This window comes from Sturnira hondurensis, unplaced genomic scaffold (assembly GCF_014824575.4).
Source record: "Sturnira hondurensis isolate 20B ecotype Veracruz unplaced genomic scaffold, ASM1482457v3 Scaffold0015596, whole genome shotgun sequence".
Taxonomy (NCBI): domain Eukaryota; kingdom Metazoa; phylum Chordata; class Mammalia; order Chiroptera; family Phyllostomidae; genus Sturnira; species Sturnira hondurensis.
The window spans coordinates 9,938,152-9,964,693 of NW_028088227.1; the positions used below are offsets into that span (position 1 = coordinate 9,938,152).

The following is a 26,542-nucleotide window of genomic DNA, read 5'->3' on the forward strand; positions in this document are numbered from 1 at the left end:
GTGTTAAAAGATTTCCTTTCCTCTCTGATTGAGATCAGAAGCCTCGTACCAGGTTTTCTCCTAGAAATAATGTCATGTGTCTTCTAGTTTCTTAGTCATGGCCTCACTCACTCACTCACTCACTCACTCACTCACCATTTACCAAGTGCCATGCACTGTGTTAGGTACCAAAGGTACAAAGACAAGACACTGCCCTGCCCTCAAAGAGCTCACAGTCTTTGACCCGTCTCATACATGGATCATTAGAACAGAGAGTAAGTGCAGCGGCTGAGAGACCCACAAAGTATTCAAGACTGGAGGAAAGCACCCAATCCTGCCTGGGGAACCAGGGAGGACTTCCTATAGGACAAGATGCTAAATTAAGCTTTACAGGAGGAGCAGGAAAAGCCAGATAAAGGGGAAGAACACTCCAAGCACAGGGGTCAGGATGAGTCAAGGCACGAAGACAGAAACAGTAGGTTTTATGTAATTTGGTGCCTCAGGAGCACAGGGTAGAAGGGGAAGAAGATGGAGAGTCCCTCTAGGGGGTGAGATCACAGAGCGATTTATGTGCCAAGCTTTGAAATTGCTTCATAGACAACATGGAGCTAACGAAGGGTGTGAAGCTGGATTGTGAACCTGTCAGATTTGTGGTTTAGAGATTCCGAGTAGGAATGGATTTATGGGGACAAAGGGGAGGCAGGGAGACCAGTCAGTCGGTTTTCCAGAGGTTCAGATGAAAAGACCTACACTGAGCAATGGAAGAAAGATTAAGAGAAGGGGCTGGATTCAAGAAAATTTAGGATCTAAAACTGGCACGCCTTGGTCATGGAACATAGGGGTGAGGGAGCAGGGGCACTCAAGGGTGACTTCTAAGTTTCTCCCATGGCTGACTGGTGTGACAGGAGAGAGAACAAGTTACAAGGACCAGAGACAGAACACTAAAAGTGGACCCTAAGGTACACTGTGGACTTTGGGTGACACTGATGTGTCAGTGTGTTCATGGATCATAACGGATGCACCACGCCAGTGCAGAACACTGACGTGGGGGAAGCTGCGCATATGTGGAGTCGAGGGGGAACTCTCTGTACTTTTCACTCAACTTTGCTCTGAACCTAAAGCTGCTCTGAGAAATAAATCCATTAAAAACCAAAAAAGACCAGAAGTGTTAGTGAAGATGCCGAGTTCCATTCATGATGCAATGAGCTCCTTTGCCCATGGGAGACCCAAGAGGATACGTCCGCAAGCCATGTGTGGGTATATGATAAAACTCAGGCAGACATTTAAGACAAAGTGACATGTATGGAAGTCCTCAGTTTAGAGGTGCTCTGATTACCTAACTTTTCTTGAAGGAGGCAGAAGTTTGTGAAGCAGAGAAAAGAAGGGACCGCATTTCACACAGGGAAAGGAGTTACAGTAACGGCAGGGAGCTGCCAGGAATGCACAGGGCTCCGGGTCAGCCCTGCGAGAGCACTGTGGGTTTCGCCTGTCCCCCTGCCGGCAGAGCTCTTACGGGTCATGTTTCTCCCTCCCTGTCCTTGGAGTGCAGGTGTGCTCACACCCTGGATATTCCTGCTGTTGCATAAACCAGATGGTTAACACGTTCCTTTAGCCAAGCAGCTATATGCATCCCCCACACCTGCTAAAATGTTCCATTTGTGTCTGAGGAGAAAACAGAATGTGACCCACGGGTGTTCCCAGGCTTCACTGGTAAACTGAAATCTGAACTCCTTGGGCCGCTTTTAACCAAGGCTGTGTGTCAAGTTACTGGTGGCACCTTTTTTCAAACCCTTCCATCCTACCCCTACCCTGCTCTTCCCACCTGGGCATTTTCACCTTGGTGAACGACGGTGATGTACTGCTGACCTAGGCGTGTGTGTTTCCAAACACTCCACGGGTCATGTGAGAATCACTGCCCTTAGGAGGCAGAGTCTGCCCTGCGTGGTGCTGCCCACGTATGATCTCCTGGCACTAGAAGCTCTCGTCCACCCACTGGCCAAAGGCTCTTTCCAGCACTGCTTTGTGATCTAGCACTTGTCCCACCTGGCATTATATTATGTATCCATTTAGTTTTCTTAGTTATCTGTGTTCCCACAAGACTGTAAATGCCCTGAAATGAAAGATTGGATCGGTTCACTGTTGTATTCCCAACACTGAGCACAGTGTCTGAAATGAAGCAGGCACTCAGTGAATGAACTTACCGTTGAATGAATCTTATTTTACCTGCGAATACCTATTTTCTTAATGGGAAATGTCCCTCAGCTTATTCTTTTTAATTTTCAACTATAAACAAAACCAAACACCAAACTGAAATGTAGAAAACTGCACAGTAGAAATAAAATGTACCTACCTTAGCATAGTTTAACCTTCCTTTCTCTCGAGCCTAAAATAGAAAAAGTTAATTCATTAGTTCTTTAAAAATTATTTGGTGCTACCATAACTTTTCTTCTTAAAAAATAAAAGTCAACTCCCTCCTTCTTATATACCTCTATGTATTTCTATAATGAACTACAGAGAAAACAGTACATACATATTTACTCCAGCATGTAGGATGCATATAAAACATTCTAACACACCGAAAAGCTGAAAGAACAGCACAAAAGCACAGAGCAGCAGACACACGGCTTCACCCCTCCGCGCTTCTGCGCCACGAGAATTTCTAACATGTGCAGTACCTGACTGTTTATTCAGGGGCACTGACCACTTTTCCCTCTGACTGTCAAACTATAAAAATGACAACAGCCAACACAACAATAGCTGTGTGGTGTGAATAAATCAAAACTATAGCTAATTTTTTTGTCAGATCAGCAAAGTATGTATTTTTTGGTGTGCCACAGAATTTTAGAAGTTTATGTGTGCCATGAAATGAAAAAGCTTGAAAGTTGTTGGAACAGAACCTCTCATACACAACCACATGACCACTATCAAATTAAAAAACTGAACAATAATGCCATATCACCTAACATAAAATCCATATGCAAATTTCTCCACTGTCCCTAGAATATATGTTGTAGTCCACTTCCCCCCCAAACCAGAATTAATCAAGGTTCACATACAGCATTTGGTTTTTATGTCTCAGTTAAATATAGACTAGACATGAAATAAAAATAGGAACCATTAGCTTTTTTCATAAAAATCACTGACTTTTTCAAGAGACCAGGGCAGCTGTCCTATAAAATGTTTCTCTTTGGGGATTTGTCACATTGCTTCTTCACTGTGTCATTTTACTCGTCCCCACTTTGCTTGCAAACTGAAAGCTGAGTCTGAAGAAGCTTGCCGAGGTGCAGGGTAAGCATTTTCTGCAAGGACACTTTATATGGAATGTGATGATCTTCACGTCGCACCGATTGAGGAAGCACAAAACGCTGGGCTACCCCACTCTTGGCAACCCTACAGGTTTGATGCCAGGTCAAGGCGTGACCGTCAGAGGGCACTGCTGTAATGATGTACTTCCTCCCGCACAATTGGTAATGCGTGGGGCCAATTTTTCACTTCCCTTGGGATCATTTTTATTATGTTGTACTATGTCCAAAAGACCGCTCCGTCTGCTCCCCACATGCACCAGGAACGAGGATAGAAAGAAAAGGTGAAGGCGAAGGAGACTCCCTGTATGAGGTCACATTTTATTTTAAAAATATTTTTAGTTATTAAAAAACAATTTAATATCAACGCATATACTCAAAAGTGTCACGCATCTACTTTTACTATGACAGAGACAACTGCTGTGTTCATCTTTGCTGGTAGGTGAGCTCATTCTTCTGTAGACGGGACTAAAACTCCTCCTGCCAGCTCTGCACAGAACAAGCGCCCTTCAACTTACGTGCAGGTTAGGTCTTGAGACAATTCGTTCCGGAGTCCAAAATGACCTCATACAGGTAATAAACATGGGCAGATCACTTTCATGAGAGAAAAGGAGACGTTTACAACCTTGGTCCTGACTCTTATGGCTTCCTTACAATCTTTTAAAAATTTACCCGAATATGCCTGGATTTTGTTTTTTATTTTCGTAAGTGTTATAATAAGACACTGCTTGTGTATTAAATAATGACACCACAAACCACTTTAAAATTGTGACTTGGACATTTTCAATGAAACTAACAGCCTCTACAACCAAGGTATTAGATTATGTATCCATAATATAATATGGATACATAATATAATATAAAAGAGTTTGGGGTTTTCAATCTGTTCTTTGAAGATTTTTGGGGGGGGACCTTGGATTCTTAGTAAACTCAGAAGAGTTTGAACTTAGTCCTGAGATATATTATACCAATAAGAATATGAGTCAGTTCTTGCAGAACTTTTAAAAACAAGATTATTCTTATCTCTCAGCTATTTTCTATTTACTTGCTTGTCTGTCTATGAACATCTTTTCCCAAAATGATGAGTTCCGTCTATACTGACAATCCCTCTCCCCCACTGTCACTTTTGCAGGAGTGGCAGGGAGTCGTAAGCACATTTATGTATGTGCTTAAGCATTCACTAGCTACTCACTTAGATAGTGCGCAAATGTGAACTGGCCTTGATCCTGTGACTTGTGATCCAAATAATCCATGGCTTGTGACCAAAACTTCAGCAGTGGTATTTCACAATATGCTTAGCCTTTAAGTTCTGAAACTTCTAGCCGTGTCTTGAATTCATTTCAGGTTAAGAGATATCTGACATTGAAGCTGATCCTCTGGTCACAAGTTTTTCACCTTCTCTTTCTCTTTTTTTAAAAAAGATTTTACTTATTTATTTTTAGAGAGGGGAAGGGAGGGAGAAAGAGGGGGAATGAAACATCAATGTGTGGTTGCCTCTAGTGCATTGCCTACTGGGGACATGGCCCACAACCCAGGCATGTGCCCTGACTGGGAATCAAACCAGTGACACTTTGGTTCGCAGGTCCACACTCAATCCACTGAGCTACACCAGCCAGAGCCATCACAAGTTCTTTTCAAACTCTCTTATTGTATTTTGTATTCCTAGCTTGGCTACCACCCTTTCACCCAGTAGAGACACACTTTGCCAGGAAGGATGACAGAGAAACACCATGCATTAATCCATATGTGTTCAGTATCAGCCCTTAAATATTTTGAAGGCTGAGAAATTAGAAGGCTACATAAAATGATAGCAGAATTATCACAGCCATTAGAACCTGAACCAACTATAACTACATATAGGCAGCTCACCTGAATATCCTTTCATGTTATCACACAAAAAATTCTAACCTGTGAAACCATTTCATCCTTGGTTGCTTTGGCATGTACATAAAAGTACCATTTATTTTATAAAACAAATATAAATATTTAAGTCTTTGCACAATAGGTTTACTGCATTTTATACATACATACATACATACATACATACACTATATATATAAAGCTTGTCCAGAAAGTATCCAGTCATGTACTATGAAAAATAGAGACATTTATTGAAGAAGATACAAGATACAAAAACCATTGTGCATAGGACAATGATGTCTCAGTCCCCTTCAAAGTAGGCGCCTTGGAACCTCAGAGTTCTCCCAAATGCCATCGGTTGCCCTGTTGTATTTTCCTGAATCTAACTGATGGGCTGAAATCTCTTCTCTTTCAAAGGTAATTTTAGTTTTGGGAAAAGTCAGCAGTTGCAGGACACCAGATCTGGGCTGCAGCGGGGCTGAGTCACCTAGATGATTTGATGTTTCTCCGAAAAACTGCACGAAATGTGATGCATGAGCAGGTACATAGTTGTGATGAATGAAACTGCCAATCACCAGTTGCCCATAGCTATGGCCTTCTGAATCACCGCTGTAGTTTCCATGGAGGAATGTCCAAGCTTAACATAAAATTTGATGCAAATTCATTGTTGCTCTATGTGCTCAGTCATTTTAAATGTGACAGCCACGTGGTACACATTCTCATTCAACAGTGTCTATAGCCCCCAATAACTAGTACAGTGAAGTTGTCATTGTTCTCTCACGCACATTCTAGTCCACTTTTCTTGGCTTCAAGGTTACATTGATGTCACACCAACTGTTCTTTTTTTTTTTCCATTTTTTAAATTTAACTATTTTTCAAGTACAGTTTTCTATTACTCCCATCCCATCCCATCCCCGTGCTCCCCCCTCCCTCCCATTTCCACCCTTCTCAGTTGTTGTCCATGTATCCTTTATATATGTTCCTCTACATCCCTCCCCTATTTCCCCTGAAATTCCCTCCCCTCTCCCCCCTCACACCAACTGTTCTTGTTATATTAACAATGGCTAGACTTTTTCTGGGCAGATGTTGTATATTTCCAGCTGCTATGTGGGTTAATGTCTACATGTGTCATATACATATCTTAAGTACATATTCTCATATAAAATTTTTTTCACAAAACATTTTTAGAATAAACATATAGCAATTTAGAAACAGATACAAATGATGATTTACTCCCCTACATCAGAGTATTTCTCATTAAACATTACTTCTTCCATTTCTTTCTGTAAAACAGTTAATTTGGGAGGGGCCATAGTTTCCGTTTCACCTGGCGGATGCCCATTTACTAAATAATTACTCATTGTGCAGTTATTCGGCTTAGGCACTAGAGACACAGCCACGAACAGGACAGATAAAAATTCTGTCCTCCTGGAGCTCATACTCTAGAGCAGGAGTGTCAAACTGATTTTCACTGGGGGCCACATCAGCCTCACAGTTGCCTTCAAAGGGCTGAATACTATTTTAAAACTGCATAAATGTAACTAGTCCTTAACAGTTAAGCAAATGCTTGGTGCTGTAACTGGGTAGAAACAAGGTGCCAGGCGGGATAAAACGGGGTGGAGGGCAGGATTAGGCCAGCAGGCCTTGTGCTTGCCACCTGTGCTCTGGAGGGTTGCAGTCTCGTTTTAGATAAGCTTCACGTACAATCTCTCTTGAGAACAAAGGCTCCACGAGAGAAGGGAAAACCCCTCCTGTTCACAACTATATTTTATTTCTAGATCAGTGCTAATATATATAATAGATGGTCAATAACATTTGGTGAATGAATCAGTAGATGGATGGATGCTTTTTCTTTGTATGTCTTGGTTATCAAGTACTGTCTATTCAGGAAACTTACAAAGCAAAATTCACTTTATTCACTCCTCGTTCTAGGATAGCTGAGTGTTTAGGTTCAGAGCCAGTGTGCAGCCACTGTGGAGCCATTAGATGGTGCCTTACAGATAATTTTTACCTACATTGAACAATGCCGTGCTTTCACTTCATTACCCAGCTTCTATGTACAAGTAGACTAAGGAAGGGAATCTATAGAAAATAAAGTCAAAGAATCCATGAAAATCAAAGAACAAAAGGGTAGAACACAGAAGAATGATCTAGTAACCTTCTCATAGAGGCAGTGGTATAGTATAATCAGGTGCCTCAACCTGGAAGGACTATGTTAAAATGAAGAGAGCCCAGAATGGTCTCACGAGACCTGAGAACATTTCAAGATGCACCTCAAAGACCCTGATGCTCAGCACGTCTTGTTTACATAGGAACACAAGTGGCCTAAGGTCTTAACTGTGACCTCCAGGTCACAGGGATGGATAGATAAGCTTGGAGATAGAAAACATGGTTTCTAGTCCATAATAGGTTAATACCTTTATTTACTTATTTATTTATTTAGACTGTCCTAAATTGTTCATTAGATAAGAATTTTACAAACATTACTTATGTTAGTGGTAACGGAGCTGGAGAGCACTGTGCCTTCTCCAAGCAGCAGAGCGAGAACCACCAACAGTGTGGTGGAACTTGTGGCCCTTTTAAAGGTCACGGCTGTTGCAACCTGCAGATGTCAGCCCTCACATCTCCCTGTGCTTGTGGACAGTTTGGTGACCCACTGGGTGTCAGGATTCCTTCTGATAGCCTTATGGAATGGATCAATGAGGATAACCTCAGAGAATCTGAATGTGGAATCTTCACCTAAATCTTCAGTAAGAATTCAGGACGCTCAGAGCCCCACAGTGGTGCCCAGCTCACTCCTCAGCAACAGACTGAAGGCTTTGGTCAAATTTCAGCTGGTTAACATCACGATGGACAGGCTTGCCATGGTCCACGCCCTTGGGGTGTCTGTGGCCACCATGGTGTACAGGAATCCGATAAACGATATAACCCTGCTTGGCTTGGCATCCCAGCCTGCGCCCCCTGAGAAGGAAGCGCATCACATCGGACTGCTTCTTCCTCCATCCTCCTGGATGCACTTGTACGTACCCACTGCGGCTGCCCTAGTGGCTGCAGCCACACAGAAAGGAGAGCCTTTCTCCCACACTCCCTTTCGGGTTCCTCCAATACCTTGAATAACTTTAAAAATTTTATGTGGGCTTCTATTTTCTTATCTGTAAGATAAGATTACTGGACCAGAGCAGACCAGATGTTCCCAGATGCTGGGCTCTCACAAACACTGGGCTGGCTGAACCACAAGCACTTGGGCAGCCTGATGAAAGCTGTACTCTGGCACTGAGATTCTGATTAATTTGAACCACTGGTCTAGCCTATGTCTAATGTCCTTTTTCACTTGTGCTTCTGCATGCATCAGTGTTTACTTCAAAGATTAAAAGAGAACTTTCTAAACACCTTAAGTCTCAAGGAAAATGGAGTGCTGTAACTTCCCCCTTTTCTGACACCTGCCATTTATCATGTGTATTTCTAGCAGAGCAAGATTTTATTAAAATAACTTTCTCACTGGGGCCCAAAATAGGCTGATATAAAATAAATGCAGACTGTATTTCAACAGCCAGCCGTCCTGAACCTCTTCCTGCCACTGTTCATTTCCAGAAGCCACTGTAAATTTCAGCCACACAAAGCAATTCCCTCAGGGCTTCATTACTCAGGTCCTTAAAAGGGATGTACTCATCTTTCCCCATCCTGTAGGTGTGCTTTTGGTCAATCCAGGTCATAAGAAAAGAGAGTAATTTTTCCTAGTCTTCAGCATTTCACAGAGAATGTATGGTTTGAACCTTGTTTTATCTTACAAACTTGAAATGGGGGGGGGTGTGTGGATCCAAGACAGTGGCAGAGTAGGTGGAAACTACGTGCACCTCCTCCCAGGACCAAACTGGAGGTAAAACTAAAATATGGAGCAATCAACCTGAATAACAAACTGAAGGCTACCTGAAGAGAAGTCTTATAAGCAAGGATTTACAGAAGAAGCCACATAGTAAAAGGGGGTAGCCCTGCTCCCACTGGTAGTAGCTGAAATTCTGGAGGGATAGCTCAGCTGCAAAGGTTCTCCCTGAGAAGTGCGGGGTCTCAAGCCCAAGCTGGGCTCTCCAGCCCAGAAAACAGAGCCAGGAAGAGGTGCCCACCTAATATCTGGCTGTGGAAATCAGAGAGGATTTTGTCTGCCAGGGAGAGATAGGAGTCTGCCAGAGACATAGGTCACCCCTTAAAAAGCCAAGGCACACAAACTTGTTCATAGCCACTGACCCTGGGCTCCAGCAGAAGGAGGGCAGAGGGGAATCGAGTCGAGTGAGGACAGCCTGGGGTTTGTGGCTCTGGGGAGAGAGCTGAAGGGACCCCTGTGCTGAGTCTGTCTCCCACACCACAGACGCCATCTTTCTTGGGTGGAACACTTCCCTCCATTTGGCATCAGGCTTGGAGAAAGAAATAACCCCACATTCTGGACTCCCTGTCGCCCTGGACAGTGGAACTTGTGTCCTGCTGAGGGGGCAGCCGCTCAGGCCGGGGTGTAAAGGTCTGGACAGACTCAGGGGGTATCAGTGACTGAGTTGTATGCCTTTGGTGAGGGGGCCATTTCCCCACATTCCCCTAAGCATGACTAGCACCTCCCCTTCACAGGAGATCCACTAGACCCATCCCTCCGACTCCCAGTGGCCTGTCTTGCTGAGATCAGGCTCCTGGCGGAAACTGCAACAGACTAAATTGCCATTGACAGGGGCCATTTTCCCCCACAGGTCTCGCCAGTGCAGATCCTTTCCCTTCACATGACCAAATCTTAGTCTGTTTGGGCCTGATGAACACTGCTGGCCCTACCCTGATGACTTACTGAGACCTCACCCCACCACGGAGGTGTACGAACCCTGAGCAGGGGGCAGCTAGACTGGGTACACCCTGGGACATTTGTTGAGTGGCCTCAGACCCAGCACTGGCACCAAGTTTGAACCACTATCAATCTGGTGACGAACACTTGCCCATACCTGGTGACTCACTGAGGCCCTACCTCATGCAACTCAAGCACTGCCAGGTGGAGGCAAATCTCAGGGAGCCTTGCTGTGCCTCTGACCCTGGTACTGATAAAAGGCAGCCTAGATGCATAGCTTGATCCTTTCCACACACACCCAGGCCCAGCAGAGGCAGCCATAAACTGTGGGTTGCTTTGTCGCTCAAAAGAGGTTGACAAAGGCCAATCACAGGCAGTACCTGATGTTGGCATGTACCAGAGTCCCTCCCAAAAGACTCCAGAACCAACACACCCAGCGGCCAGCTTCAGACATTAGAGTGGGATCCAATGAGATTTAAAAGCAGCATATGCAAAGGGAGACCTCAGCAGGCACCAGACCCTGCTGAGGTGAATTCCACTTCGTGTAGCCATCACCTGCACAGCTGCTAGTACACTGTGGTCGAGGTTGATTCTCACAGTTGGCCAGCCTGAGGCTTAGCCCCATGTACAAATAGAGTAATAGTAATCAAGACTCAATTACAATCGGAAGTCCCACATAACCCACATAAAGTACATTTCTGGAGCACCCAGTTCAGGTGATCAAAAAGACTGCACCACTGTAGGGTCCCATAAGACACCTACTATATAAGGCCACCCTACCAAGACTGAAAGTCATAGCAGACCTATCTAATACATAGAAACAACACAAAGAGGCAACCCAAATGGGAGATGAAGAAACATGCCCCAAATGATAAAAAAAAAACAGGAAAAATCTCTAGGAAAAGAGCTAAATGAAATGAAGGCAAATAATTTATCAGTTTAAAAAATGGTTATGAAGATGCTCAAGGAACTTAGTGAGTACAACAATATGAAAAAAGACATAAAAATATAAAAACAAACCAGTCAGAAATGAAAAATACATGATCTGAAATGAAGAATACACTAGATAAAAAGCAAAACGAAACAGTGGGTTGGATGAAGCAGAGGAATGAGTTAGCGATTTGGAAGACAAAGTAGTAGAAAACACCCAATCAGAGCAGCAACAAGAAAAAGAACTTTAAAAAATGAGGATAGCTTAAGGTATCTTTGGGACAACATGAAGTGCAAAAACATCTGCATCAAAGGGGTACCAGAAGGAGAAGAGAGAGCAATGGATTGAGAACCTGTCTGAAGAAATAATGCCTGGAAACTTTCCTAACTTGGTGAAGGAAATAGATACACAAATCCAGAAAGCACAGAAAGACTCAAACCAGATGAACACAGAGGACTACACTAAGACACATCGTTAATAAAATTGGAAAAGTTAAAAACAAGGTAATGTTAAAGCAACAGGAGAACAACAGTCCTACAAGAAAGCTCCCATAAGACCGTCAGCTGATTTTTCAACAGAAACATTTTAAGCCAGAAGGGATTGGCATGAAATACTCAAAATGATGGAAAGCAAGACCTACAACTGAGACAACTTTATCCAGCAAGGCTATCATTTAAAACTGAAGGAGAAATAGCTTCCTCAACAAGAAAAAAGATAAAGGAGTTTGTTACTACCAACCAGAATTGTAAAAAATGTTAAAGGGCTTGCTTTAAGAAGAGGAAGAAAAAAGTAACAGAGGAACCTAGTTAAAAGAATAAAATGGCAATAAATACGTATCTATCAATAATCACTTTAAATGTAAATGGCTTATATGCTCCAATCAAAAGACACAGGGTAGCTGAATGGATAAGAAAACAAGACTCATATATATGCTGTGTATAAGAGACCCACCTGAGAATGAAAGATACACATAGACTAAAGATAAAAAGATGGAAAAAGATATGTCATGCAAATGGGAATGAAAAAAAACAAGCTAAGGTAGTAATACTTATATCTGACAAAGAGTATAGTCAAGAGTAAGAGACAAAGAAGGACAGTACATAGTGATAAAGGGAGCAATATAACAAGAGGATATAACCCTTATAAACACTTATGCACTCCAAATAGGAGCATCTAAATTTATAAATAAAATCCTGAAGGACATCAAGGGAGAGATTGACAATACAGTCATAGTAGAAGACTTTAACACCCCACTGACACCAATGGATGGATCTCCCATACCAAAAAAAAAAATCTACAAGGAAACAGCAGTCTTAGATGACACAATAGATCAGATGGACTTAATCGATATCTTCAGAGCATTTCACCTCAAAGCAGCAGAATATATGAGGTCTGTCCAGAAGGTATCCAGCCATGTAATGTGAAAAATAGAGGTATTTACTGAAGAAGATACGCGGTACAAGAAACATTCTTTTCAAGTACTCATGGAATATTTTCTAGGATAGACCACATATTATGACACAAAACAAGTCTTAATCATTTCTTTTTTTAAAAGATTTATTTATTTTTATAGAGAAGAAAAGGGAAGGAGAAAGAGAGGGAGAGAAACACTGAATCAATTGGTTGTCTTTCACAATTAATTGGTTGCCTCTCACACACTCAGCTGGGGAGCTGGCCTGCAACTCAAGCATGTGCCCTGACTGGAAATCAAACTGGCAGCCTTTCATTTCACAGGCCAGTGCTCAATCCACTGAGCTATACCAGCCGGGGTTCAATCTTTTCTGAGCATACTGGTATAAAACTAAAAACCAATCACAAGAAAAAAAATGAAAACAACAACAACTAAATACCACATGATCACAGAGGCTAAATAACATGTTACTGAACAATGAATGGGTCAAAAATGAGATCAAAGAAGAAATCAAAAGATACCTTGAAACAAATAAAAATGAGAAAACAACAACCCCAAATCTACGGGACACAGCAAAAGCAGTCCTAAGAGGAAAATTCATAGCATTACAGGCCCACATCAAAAAACAAGAAAAATTTCAAATAAACAATCTAACTTTACATCTAAAGAAATGAGGAAAAGAATAACTAACAAAGTCCAAAGTGAGTAGAAGAAAAAAATCATAAAGATCAGAGCAGAAGTAAACAAGATAGAGTCTAGAGAAACAATACAAAAGGTAAGCAAGGCTGTTTTTTTAAAAAGCTAAACAAGATTGACAAAGCTTTAACCAGACTCATCAAGAAAAAAAGGAGACAGGCCCCAAATAAATAAAAGAAAAAACCCAAAGAAATACAAAGGATTGCAAGAAAATAGTATAACCAACTATGTGCCAATAAATTGGATGATCTGGATGAAATGACAAAATTCCTAGAAACTTACAATCTCCCAAAACTGAATTAGGAGGATCAGAGAATCTGAATGGAGAGATTACAACCTGTGATTACAACCTTTTGATTACAAACTTGGAACAAACAAAAGTCCTGGACCGAATGGTTTCACAGGTTGAATCTCACTAAACACTTAAAGAATTAACACCTATTCTTCTTAAACTATTTTGAAAAATTCAAGAGGAGAAAAGATGCCCAAGCTTAATTTATGAGGCCAGAACTATCCTAATTCTGAAACCAGATAAAGACATTGCAAAGAGCCCTGGCTGGTGGATTGAGCACGGGCCTGTGAACCAAAGGATCGCGGCTCGATTCCCAGTCAGGGCACATGCCTGGGTTGCAGGCCAGTTCCCAGCAGGAGACTCATGAGATGCAACCATACATCGATATTTCTCTCCGTCTCTCCTTTCCCTTCCCCTCTAAAGATAAATAAATAAAATTTTTTTAAAAAGACATTGCAAAGAAATAAAGTTATAAGCCAATATCCCCGATGAACATAGATGCTAAAGTACTAAACAAAACATTAGAGAACCGGATCCAGGACTATATTAAAAATATATTCCATAATATTTAAAAAATTCCATGATAAAGTAGGTTTAATGCCGAAGATACAACTTTGGTACAATATCCAAAAATCAATACATGTGATATATCACATAAACAAAATGAAGGATAAAAGTCATATGATCACATCAATAGATGCAAAAAAGCATTTGATAAATCCAGCACCCATTCATCATAAAAACTCTCAGCAAAATTGGGATAGAGGGAACTTACCTCAATATAAGGCCATATATGACAAACCCATAGCCAACATCATACTCAATGGGAAAAAACTAAAAGCATTTTCCTTAAGATTGAGAACAGAAAATGGATGCCAACTTTTACCACTCTGGTTCAACATAGTACTGGAAGTCCCAGCCATAGCAATCAGACAACAAATTGGAAAGAAGTAAAACTGTCATTATTTGCAGATGACATGATACTATATATATATATATATATATATATATATATATATATATATATAGACAACCCTAAAGACTCCACCAAAAACCTACTAGAACTGATAAATGAATTCAGTGAAGTTGTATGATACAGAATTAATATCGAGAAGAGTTGCATTTATATATACCAATAATGAACTATCAGAAAGGGATATTAAGGAATTAATTCTACTTAAAATTGCACCAAAAAAATTCCAAGGAATAAATTTAACCATGGATGTAAAAGGCCTGCTCTTGGGTAAGACAGTGAAGAAAGAAACTGAAGAAGATAAAAATAAGTGGAAGCACATAACATGTTCATGGATAGGAAGCCTTAACATCATTAAAATGTCTATACTACCCAAAGCAATCTATAGATTCAATGCAATTCCTATCAAGATACCAAGGGCATATTTCAAAGAACTAGAACAAATATTTCAAAAATTTATATGGAACCACAAAAGACCCCAAATAGCCACAGCAATCTTGAGAAAGAAAAACAAAGTTGGAGGAATCACACTACCTGATATCAAGCTATACTACAAGGCAATACTAATAAAAACAGCATGGTACTGGCATAAAACAGACATATAGATCAATGGAACAAAATAGAAAGTCCAGAAATAAACCGATGCCTTTATGGTCAATTAATATTTGACAGAGGAGGCAAGAACATAAAATGGTGTAAAGACAGTCTATTCAATAAATAGTGTTGGGAAAATTGGACAAATACATGCAAAAAAATGAGATTAGACCACCTTCTCACACCATACACAAGAATAAACTCAAAATAAATTAGAGATTTAAATGTTAGACCCAAACCATAAAAAATGTTAGAAGGAAATACAGGCAGTAAAATCTTGGATATTTCCCATAGCAATATTTTTCTAATAGGTCTCCTCAGGTAAGGGAAACAAAAGAAAAACTAAACAAATGGGACTACAACAAACTAAATAGTTTTTGCACAGCAAAGGAAACCGTCAATGAAATGAAAAGGCAACCCACTGAATGGGAGAACATATTCGCCAATGATACATCTGATAATGGGTTAATATCTAAAATTTATAAAGAACTGATAAAATAACACCAAACCCCCCAAACAACCCAATTAAAGAGGAGCAAAGAACCTGAGTAGACACTTCTCCAAAGAGGATATATTGAAGGCCAAAAGACATGAAAAGATGCACAAATCAATAGTCATCAGAGAAATGCAAATTAAAATAACAATGAGATATCACCTCACACCTGTCAGAACAGCTGTTATCAATAAATCAATAAAAAACAAGTGTTGGTGAGGATGTGGAGGAAATGGAACCCTTGTACACTATTGGTGGGAATGCAGACTGGTGCAGCCACTGTGGAAAGCAGTACTGAGTCACCACAAAAAAACTAAACACAGCACTGCCTCAGGGCCCAGTGATTCCACTTCTGGGAATTTATCTGAGGAAACTCGATACACTAATTTGAAAGAATATATGCACCCCTATGTTCACTGCAGCATTATTTGCAATAGCCAGGATTTTGAATCAGTCCAAATGCTTATCAGTAGATGAGTGGATAAAAAAGCTGTCATACATTTACATAATGGAATACTGTTTGGTCATAAAAAGAGGGAAATCTTACTTTTTTGACAGCATGAATGGACCTGATGGATATTATGCTAAGTGAAAAAAGCCAGTCAGAGAAAGACAAATACCAAATGATCTCACTTATATGTGGGATCTAATGAACAAAATAAACTGAGCAAAATAGAATTGAACAACACAACTCATAGACACAGACAAGAGTGTTGTGATTACTAGAGGGAAAGTGGGGGTGGGAGAATTAGAGGAGGATAAAAAGGGGATAAATGACTTGGGTGGTGAACAATCTATACAATATACAGATGATGTATTCTAGTATAGAATTGTATACCTGAAACCTATGTAACTTTATTTGCCAATTTCAGCCCAATAACTTTTAAAAACCCATGTGAAATAGACAAGACAGTACTCCAGTGCTCGACACTGGAGGCTTCCTCAGACAGCTGTAGTGAGTACTGTAAAACAATATTCTGTACAAAAGCAGTAAAAGCCAGTACTCTGAGAGGACTCACAGGGGGATTAATTCCAAAGGTCTATATACCGGTCTCTGCAGACCAAAGCCAGATAGATTCCCTCTTGGTAAGTAATGGATGTACAATGCGGTCTTTTACTTTCAGAAACAAATGCTTTTTTATAAGTCAGATAACAAAGAAGGATTGGATGACATAAATGAGCTGTTTCCAATTTCTAACTACTGTTATCTGGACTTGAAAGGTGGATATGGGGGAACCTTTTTCTAAAAGCAGAAAACTAATATTCCACAGCAGGGAGTCCAGAAATTGCTAGAGACTGGTCATCTCTACTTATCACGTTATTTTTCTCCAATGCTATCAGCTACATTTTGGAATAACAGTCTTTTTGTTTTTTAAAAAAGATTCTCTTCTGAAACCTTCAATGAAAACTACCTTTCTCTCTGAAGTTTTAGTTGAAAGAACATAATGAACATTCATTTGCCCTCCAGCTAGATTAACCAATTGCTAGGATTTTGCAGTCCTTGTGTTCTCTCTAGTCTGAATGGTCATTTGCTCAGTGTTGGAGAGTAAGTTGTAGACATCACGATGTCTCGTCCCTTCAACACTCATCTCCAAAGAACAAAATGGTGTTCTACTATGTAACCCAAACCCATGATATTTAAGATAAAATCCATATTCAAATATTACAAGTCAACCAACAGTGTCCTTCAGAGCTGTTTTTATCCCAGTCCAAGATCAAATTAAAAATCATGCATTCCTAAGGGATGTCATGGCTTTATAATCTCTACTCATCAGTAACAGTCCACACACCACTACATTTTCTGTCTTTCATAATACTGTCATTTTTTAAGAGTCAGGTCTGTTGCTCTGCAGAATGTCCCTTATCCTGGATGTGTATGATTGTTTTGTAATGATTAAAGGTAAAACATTTTGGCAGGACAACTAGATGATGCTGTATACTTCTCTATTACATCAGGAGCCACACAATATCAGTTTGTCATTTTCAGTGAAACTGAGCTTTTACAATGTATTTAATAAGTCATTTGTAGGGTGCTTTGGCTCCACGTGAATATCCACTTCCCTACTAACCATTCATTCGATTGTCTTAACCAATACCCATCAGCGATCCTTGTTTGAATAAAAGATTACATTGGTGGCTGCAAAAATAACATTTTAAAGATATTTTGCCTTGGCACAAGCAGAAATACCATTGATTCCTCTAAAGAAAATACATCTTACTGAAAATAAAGTCTGTCCATTTGCATTGGTATTAAGAGGTTGAGTTTATATTTAAAAAGGGGGTTTGTTAGGGGACAGAGGAAGGAAGGATACATTCATTCTCATCCCAGAATGATTTGTGTACAGGGTATGAAAATTTTAAAAGGTCACAAATCAGAAATCTACTACATCTGTTAGCCCAGCAGTTGCAGTGGCCAGTTGAGTTTTGGTAGAAGTTTTGATAGAAAAAGCAGGCCTTATATTGTCGGGCTCTCCAGTTTTAGAGCTGGAAAGGTATTAGAATATTAAAAAAAAACAGGGCAAGCCTCTTCTTTGCTATCTTGACCATTCTTTTTTTTTAATAAAACTTTTATTTATTTATTTTTAGAGAGAGGCTAAAGGAGAGAGAAAGAGAAGGAGAGAAACATCAATGCAAGAGAGAAACATGGATCAGTTGCCTCTTCTGCATGCCCTAACCTAAGACTGAATTCGCAACCCATTCGCAATCCTAAAGCACATTTCACACTTTGACAGCATCTGGCTCATTTAAATAGCTGCTCTTTGACTTCTGTATTGAATTCATTTTCCACAGGCAAACATCCCAAAGTGTTTATGTAAATCGAGATAAAATTCATATAACATACAGTTCATAATTTTAACCGTTTCCAAGGATACAACTCTGTGGCACGTAGAACATCTGCAATGCTGTGCAGCCATCACTACCACTAGGTCTGGAGCACCTGTCACGTGGTAGCAGGTATCGGCACTTCACTCCTTTCTAAGGCAGAACAGCGGTCAATTGTATGGATATACCATATTTGTTTATCCATTCACCATTTGGTGAACAACGGGTTGTTTCCCTTCTTGGTTACTGTAAATATTGCCGATCTGAACATTCATGTACACGTATTTGTTCGAACTAAAGCCTTTACATATAGTCATTTTGTACTATTTTAGATTAACTTTTCATCTGTTCCTATACTGCCCCGTGTTTTTCAGATTCTATCCAAATGGTAACTTTTTTTTCTTTGAAGGCACTGAACACTTGTCCACTGCATCCCTTTTGGGGGGCCTCCATTGCCTTGGAAGCCAGCCCCTTATTTCCATTTTTGCTGTCAAGATCTTCAGGGACAGTCTCAGACAGCACCTACTTCACAAACCCTTTCTTGACTTTTCCAACTCATGAACTTCCCGTCTTCTGAGCTCCAGATGGCATCACTTACAATCTTCTTCATATTTGTGTTTCTTGTATCCCTTCTTACAGAGGCCATAGACCATCTTCAGGGCATTTAGTGCTGTGTATCCTGTAGTGAAGCACTTTATTTCCTTCAGTGCAACAGAAAACCTTCAGAAAAGTTTTAATTTAGGTGATATCTAGAACCATTTCATAGTCTTCATGGTTTTACATACAGTCTTTTCAGATGCCCACACTGTACACACTGTATGGTAGAGGATCTTGTCAATATTATTCCATCTGAAATAGCTCAAAACAACTTAAGTAATTGGAAGAATGTCACATAGCACCTATGAGGTCTCTGAATATGCACTTTCCCTTTTGTTTACGAATATGCGTGTGTGATGTTCATGCACACCAGCCCTGCATCGAAATCTTTGTTTCGCTTTTTACACGGGAATAGTAGGATATCTAGGGACAAGTGAGTTACAGGTTTGCACTGGTAATATGTAGTTCACTTAAGGTATTTTATGGCTGGTTATGACAGTGTCAGGATATCACAAGCCTAAGTGACATTTCAGTACTTTCAGAAATAACCAAGAAAATATAATCATAATTCTTATTTCTTCAGGTGACTTACAATGGTAGCAGAAAACTAGAAGGATCATTAAAAATAAAGCTGCTGACCTGCAATAGCCTCTGGACTTCCTGAGAGAGTCAGAGCTCTGTGCTTCTCTTAAAGATTCTACTTTCTTTTATTAGGAATCAAATAATAACCGAGTAGTGACTTTACCTCCCTGGGGTGAATCACTCATTCACTATCAGTACTTTTACCAGATCATTATTTTTCAGCAGCTACAAATTTAAATTCAAAATGAAGGTAGGGAGAAACCAGTCGAATTTAGTATGGAGACATTGCTCAACAAATATTTTTTAGCTACTGCAGGTCTGGCCTGGTGCCCTAGACCACCTGTTGTGAAAAGGCGCGGTGTGTGTGGTGTGGGTAGGTGTGCCTATGGGTGTGTTGGAAGAACACTATCTAATCTTAAGATTGTGGTGGGAAAGAGGGAGTTGGACAGGAGGTAGGGGAGCCCCATATGAGAAATTCCAGAGGTGCTCTTTTTCCTGGCTTCACAATGTTGAAGAGTAACTAAGTGTATGTGATCTCTTCCTCCCTTCCTTGTCTCCTCATGAATTCTCCCTTTCCCCAAGCAGGAAATCAAAGGAGTAGATGGGACACAAACCTGTCTGAGCAGACTGGGGAAGTAATCTCATGTGTGATAATAAAAATCATAAGTAACTACGTCTGTCATTGGGAACAAGACTTTTCTGTCTCAGTGTCAAAACTAGTCTTAGGTTTCTAATAGATAAAAATATTTTTTCTTATGACACATCTCTTGCCTAAGAGACCTCTTTCTTATATTTATTTAAGAGTTGAAAGGAACATTAGACATAATCTAGTCAGAAAATAATAAAAAAAATGTGAAAGGATGTGATTCAGGTCACATAGATATGAGCAGAACCCAAACTAGAATTCAAGTCTTCCCAACCCTGGTCCTCTACAGGTCATTTCTACTACACCAACTCAGATCTTCCTATTCAACAAAACAGGGCTGCCATTAAACAGTTCACCCTTTGAAGACCACATCACATACTTTTTGATAAATACTAATTGAATAACTACTCCAAGTAAGTCACTATGCCAGGTACTGTGGGTAATTTAAAGGTGAATTCACTATTATCTTTAAGGATCTTGCAATAAAATTCAAAACCTGGGGGACGAAAAGATCACCAAAATGCATAGGAGGTTAATCTCATGAAAAATTGGAAAAAGAGCACTAGAAAGAACCAATTTCTGGATTAATATGGAACCTCCTTAAGATTTAGGATGGAATGTTTCCATAACACTCTCTCAAGTGTTAATGAAAACGGTGCCTCCTTTCATGACCTTGAATACTTCCTTCCAGCCCCTTTTTGCCTGTAAGGTTTCTTTTGAGAAATCAGCTGATAGTCTTACGGGAACTCCTTTGTAGGTAACTCTCTCCTCTTCTTTTGATGCTTTTAAGACTCTCTCTTTATTTCTAATCTGGGGTAATTTAATCATGATGTATCCTGGTGTTTTCCTCCTTAGGTCCAACATTTTTGGGACCCTGAGCTTCCTGGACTTCTATGTCTATTTCCTTCACCACACTTGGGAAGTTTTCATTCATTATTTTTTCAAATAAGTCTTTAAACTCTTGTTCTTCCTCTTTTCCTTCTAGCACTCCTGTGAGTTGGACGTTGGGATGTTTAAAGTTGTCCCAGAGGTTCCTAAGCCTCTCCTCACTTTTTTGAATTCTTGTTTTTTCATTCTGTTCTAGTTGAATATTTATTTCTTCCTTCTGTTCCAAATCATTGATTTGAGTCCTGGTTTCCTTCCCTTACTACTGGTTCCCTGTATATTTTGCCATGAAAGGCAAAGACCTACTCCAAAATTACTCTATGCAGCAAAGCTATCACTTAGAATGGAAGGGCAGATGAAGTGCTTCCCAGATAAAATAAAGGAGTTCATCATCACCAGGCCCATATTACATGAAATGTTAAAGGGACTAACCTAAGAAAAAGATCAAAACTGTGAACATTAAACGACAACAAACACAACTATCAACAACTGAACCTAAAAACAAAACAAAAACAAAAACAAACTAAGCAAACAACTAGGACAGGACAGAAACAGAAATGGAGATCACAAGGAGGGTTATTGGTGGGGAGCAGGAGAGGGGAGAATGGGGAAAATGTACAGAGAATAAGAAGTATAATTGGCAGGTACAAAATAGACAGGGGGAGGTTAAGAATAGTATAGGACATGGAAAATCCAAAGAACTTATATATGAGACCCATGGACATGAACTAGGGAGGAGGTATGCTGGAGCAAGGATGCAGGACAGAGGGGGATAAAGAGGAGGAAAAAAATGGGACAACTGTAATACTATAGTCAATAAAACATACTTAAAAAATTGTGTCTCCTAAGCCATTCATAGAGCAAATAATTATCTTTAGAGCTTTATATAAACATGAATATTATAATTAGATGATTAAAATAAACTTATTAGGACTCTTTAATCTGAAAAATGTCGTCATACGCATGACAGAAACTAACACTTATTTGCTTTAGATAAATTCATCTTCTGTTAATCAGTCACCCTGTTTATGACTCAAATATGTAGATATAAGAATAAGAAGGTCATAGAAACTTCCAGCCAAGATGGAGGTGTAGGTGGAAATACTGTGCCTCCTCACCCAACCAAATTTAAGGACAACAAAAATTTAGAAACAAAAATGCAACCAAACAGACAGAAAAGTAAACTGTACCGAAGTCCGACAACAACGAACCATTCATCCAGACCAGTAAGAGGGGCGGAGTTGGTGGCAGCGGAGAGGGGTCCTGGGAGGAAAAGGCAATGATTGGTGACCTGGGCGGGCGCAGATGGAAACCCAGTAAGGCTCACAAGGTGGCTGGCTGACTGGGGACACACATTTGCACGCAGATAAACCAGGCAAAAAAAATGGGCAGTGAGACAGACCGTGCAACCCAGGGCCCCAGCAATGGGAAATACAGCCTAAAAGCACTGACTGGAAAAACTTTCAGGGGTTGAGGTGTTGGCAGGGTCTCCCAGCCCCACAGGAGGGTTTGTTGGGGAGACCCACAGGGTTCTAGAATGAATACAAGCCCACCCACCCAGGAACCAACACCAGAAGGGCCCAATTTGCTTGTGGGAAGTGGCCAAAATCCGAGAGAGTGAGGGGAAAAAAGCCATTTCTCCCTCTCTGACCCCACCCCCCAGTCACAACCCAGCAACTGGGCTGACCTGCCCCAATGAACACCTAAGCTTTCATCCCTCATACATAACAGCCGTGAACAGACCAAAACATTATGGCTGAAGCAGAAGAACACCTCAAAGCCCCAGAGCCAATACTTCTAAGTGACAAAGAGATAGCTAACCTATCGAATGCACAGTTCAAACCACTGGTGATCAGGATGCTCACAGAACTGGTTGATTTTAGTCGCAAATTAGATGAAAAAATGAAGGCTACACTAAGTGAAATGAAGCAAATTGCACAGGGAACCAATAGTGATGGAAACAAATCTGGAACTAAAATCAATGGAGTGGACCAGAAGGAAGAAAGAAATGACCAAACAGAAAAGAATGAAGAAACAAGAATTCAAAAAAATGAGGAGAGGATAAGGAACCTCCAGGACATCTTCCTCCAGGAACCCCCAACATCCAAATTATAGGGGTACCAGGAGAAGAGGAAGAGCAACAAGTGGAAACCTTATTTGAACAAATAAATAGGAGAACTTCCTCAATCTGGCAAAGGAAATATACTTCCAGGAAGTCCAGGAAACTTAGAGAGTCCAAAAGAAGGTGGACCCAAGAAGGAACACACCAAGGCACAACATAATTACATTAGCCAAGATTAAAACGAGGGAGAGAATTCTAAAAGCAGCAAGAGATAAGGGGACAGTCACCTACAAAGGAGTGCCCATCAGACTGTCAACTGATTTCTCAAAAGAGACCTTACAGGCAAGAAGGGGCTGGAAAGAAGTATTCCAAGTCATGAAAGGCAAGGACCTACATCCAAGATTGCTCTATCCAGCAAAGCTTTCTTTTAGAATGGAAGGGTAGATAAAGTGCTTCTCAGATAAGGTGAAGTTCAAGGAGTTCATCATCACCAAGCCCTTATTAAATGAAATGTTAAAGAGACTTATCCAAGCCCTGGCTGGTGTAGCTCAGTGGATTGAGCACAGGCCTGTGAACCAAAGGATCATGGTTCGATTCCCAGTCAGGGCACATGCCTGGGTTGCAGGCCAGTTCCCAGTAGGGGATGCACGAGAGGCAACCATACACTGATATTTCTCTCCCTCTCTCTTTCCCTTCCCCTCTAAAGATAAATGAATAAAATCTTAAAAAAAAAAGAGAGACTTATCCAAGAAAAAGAAGATAAAAAATATGAACAGTGAAAGGACAGAAAACTCACAGTTATTAACAACCACACCTAAAACAAAAGCAAACTAAGAGGTCAGCTAGATCAGGAACAGAACCATAGAAATGGAGATCACATGGAGGGTTAGCAACAGTGGAGTGGGAGGAGGAGAAGGGGGGAGAAGGTACAGAGAATAAGTAGCATAGATGGTAGGTAGAAAATAGATGGGGAGGGCAAGAATAATATGGGAAATGTAGAAGCTAAAGAACTTGTGACACATGGAAACAAACTAAAGGGGGGAATTGGGGTGAGGGGGTGTGCAGGGTGGAGGAGAATGAAGGGGGGAAATGGGACAACTGTAATGGCATAATCAATAAAATATATTTTTAAAAAAGGTCATAATGTCAGTGGTTACACATAGATGATTTAGAAAGGATATCCCTTTCACTCTAAATCAAGTTGGGGATAATGATTTGGGAATATTTCACCAGCTGTTTAGGAAATCCTGGACTCACATGTTGTCTACAGTTATAGCGTAGTATACTTGCAAAGAAACTGAGAGTCAAATATGTCCCTTTTCTGTGAAGCTTCTTTAAAATTCATATGTATGCTATTCTTATATGTGCATGCATACACGTAAATAGCTGATAGAGAGAGTCTGTAGCTGTAGATTTTCAACCAAAATATAAAACTGCAATGTACTCCAATGTAACCCAATTAGAGTTATTAATACCATCTATACATACATTTTCAGTTTGGCTGTTGAAAAACATACAAATACACTCTAGTAATACAATATTCAATAGTTGTGTGATGTTTCATTGTATGATACTTCATTTAATCATTTTCTATATTGAAAGGGATCAATTTTCACTTTCTTTCTTTTAGAATTAGTATTTACTACACATTTTAATATGTAAGTCTGCCCATATCTCTGATATTCTTCTTGGTATAAATGACTAGAACTAAAACTACTGCAGTAAAGCATATAAAATTTTAAACTAAAAGTTGTAAAAGAAAACCAAATATATGCACATTATTTAAAGAGTCAAATAACACAAGACTTCTTTTTTTAAAATATATTTTATTGATTATACCATTACAGTTGTTCTATTCCCCCCCTCATTCCCCTCCACCCGCACACTCCCTCCCCCACCATTCTCCCCCCCTTAGTTTATAACCACGTGTCTCAAGTTCTTTGGATTCTATATTTCCCCCACTATTCTCACCCTCCCCACTACCTATTTTCTACCTACCATCTATGCTATTTTCTGTGCCTTCTCCCCCCTTCTCCCCCTCCCACTCCCCTGTTTCTAACCCTCCATGTGTTCTTCATTTCTATGGTTCCACTCCTGATCTAGCTGTCCTCTTGGTTTGCTTTTGTTTTAGGTGTGGTTGTTAATAACTGTGTGTTTGCTGTCCTTTCACTGTTCATATTTTTCATCTTCTTTTTCTTATATAAGTCCCTTTAGCATTTCATATAATAAGGGCTTGGTGATGATGAACTCCTTGAACTTGACCTTATCTGAGAAGCACTTTATCTGTCCTTCCATTCTAAATGAAAGTTTTGCTGGATAAAGCAATCTTGGCTGTAGGTCTTTGGATTTCATGACTTGGAATACTTCTTTCCAGCCCCTTCTTGCCTGTAAGGTCTCTTTTGAGAAATCCGCTGACAGTCTGATGGGTACTCCTTTGTAGGTGACTGTCCCCTTATCCCTTGCTGCTTCTAGGATTCTCTCCTTCATTTTGGTCTTGGCTAATGTAATTATGATGTGCCTTGGTGTGTTCCTTCTTGGGTCCAACTTCTTTGGCACTCTCTGAGCTTCCTGGATTTCCTGGAAGTCTATTTCCTTTGCCAGACTGGGGAAGTTCTCCTTTATTATTTGTTCAAATACGTTTTCCACTCGTGGCTGTTTCTTTCCCCCTTCTGGTACCCCTATAATTCGGATGTTGGAACGTTTAAAGATGTCCTGGAGGTTCCTAAGCCTCTCCTCATTTTTTTGAATTCTCATTTCTTCATTCCTTTCTGGTGGGATGTTTTGTTCTTCCTTCTGGTCCATTCCATTGATTTGAGTCCCCGTTTCCTTTCCATCACTATTGGTTTCCTGTGCATCTCCCTTCATTTCAATTAGTTTAGCCTTCATATGTTCCTCTAATTTGTGACTTTGTTCCTCTAATTTGTGACTATAATCTACCAGTTCTGTGAGCATCCTGATAAATAGTGTCCTGAATTGTGCTTCTGAGAGGCTGGCAATTTCTCGGTCGCTTAGAGTTATTGGCTCTGGGACTTTGAGTTCTTCTTGTGCCATCTTTCGGGTTGTTCGTGCCTGTTCCATAGCAGGATCAGAGCCCTAAAGTGTTCACTAGAGCAGGGCAACTAAGTCGCTGGGTTGTGACGTTGTATGTGGGGGCGGGGTCAAAGAGGGACAATGGCTCTCACTGGTATTGCAGGGCAACTAAGTCGCTGGGTTGTGACGCTGTATGTGGGGGCGGGGTCAAAGAGGGACTATGGCGTCCTGTCCGCCGCCTGCCGCCACGGCCCTCACCGGTGCCGCAGTTGCTGCCGTCACCGGGCCCACGCGTTTCGTCCCACTGCACGCGAGTGTGCCACCGCCGTCAGCCCTCGCCCCCTGGGGCCTGCGTGGTCTGTCTCACTGTGCGCGAATATGCGCCCGCGGTCTGCCCCGCACCCCAACTGGTTCCCGTCTGCCTGCCCGCCTGGGTCGGGGGCCCTGTCCTGCCCGACCCTGCTCGCTGCTGGCTCCGCCCCTCTTACCGTCCCCGTTGAACGGTTAGATGTAGTCGGACTTCCGTATAATTCAATTTTCTGTCCTTTGGTTGTGTCTTTGTTTCTCCAA

At 40.7% G+C, this 26,542-nt stretch overlaps 1 protein-coding gene and 1 pseudogene across 1 annotated transcript in view; both read right to left on the bottom strand.

The window, feature by feature from the left end:
* Positions 1–26,542, bottom strand: part of PDSS2 (decaprenyl diphosphate synthase subunit 2) — a 237,750-nt gene that overhangs the window by 16,855 nt on the left and 194,353 nt on the right. The window contains exon 7 of the mRNA XM_037064977.1: positions 2,330–2,362. Coding sequence (XP_036920872.1) covers positions 2,330–2,362 — 33 coding nt within the window. The remainder of the gene's footprint in view (positions 1–2,329; positions 2,363–26,542) is intronic.
* LOC119000325 (60S ribosomal protein L15-like) lies at positions 7,634–8,821 on the bottom strand (annotated as a pseudogene).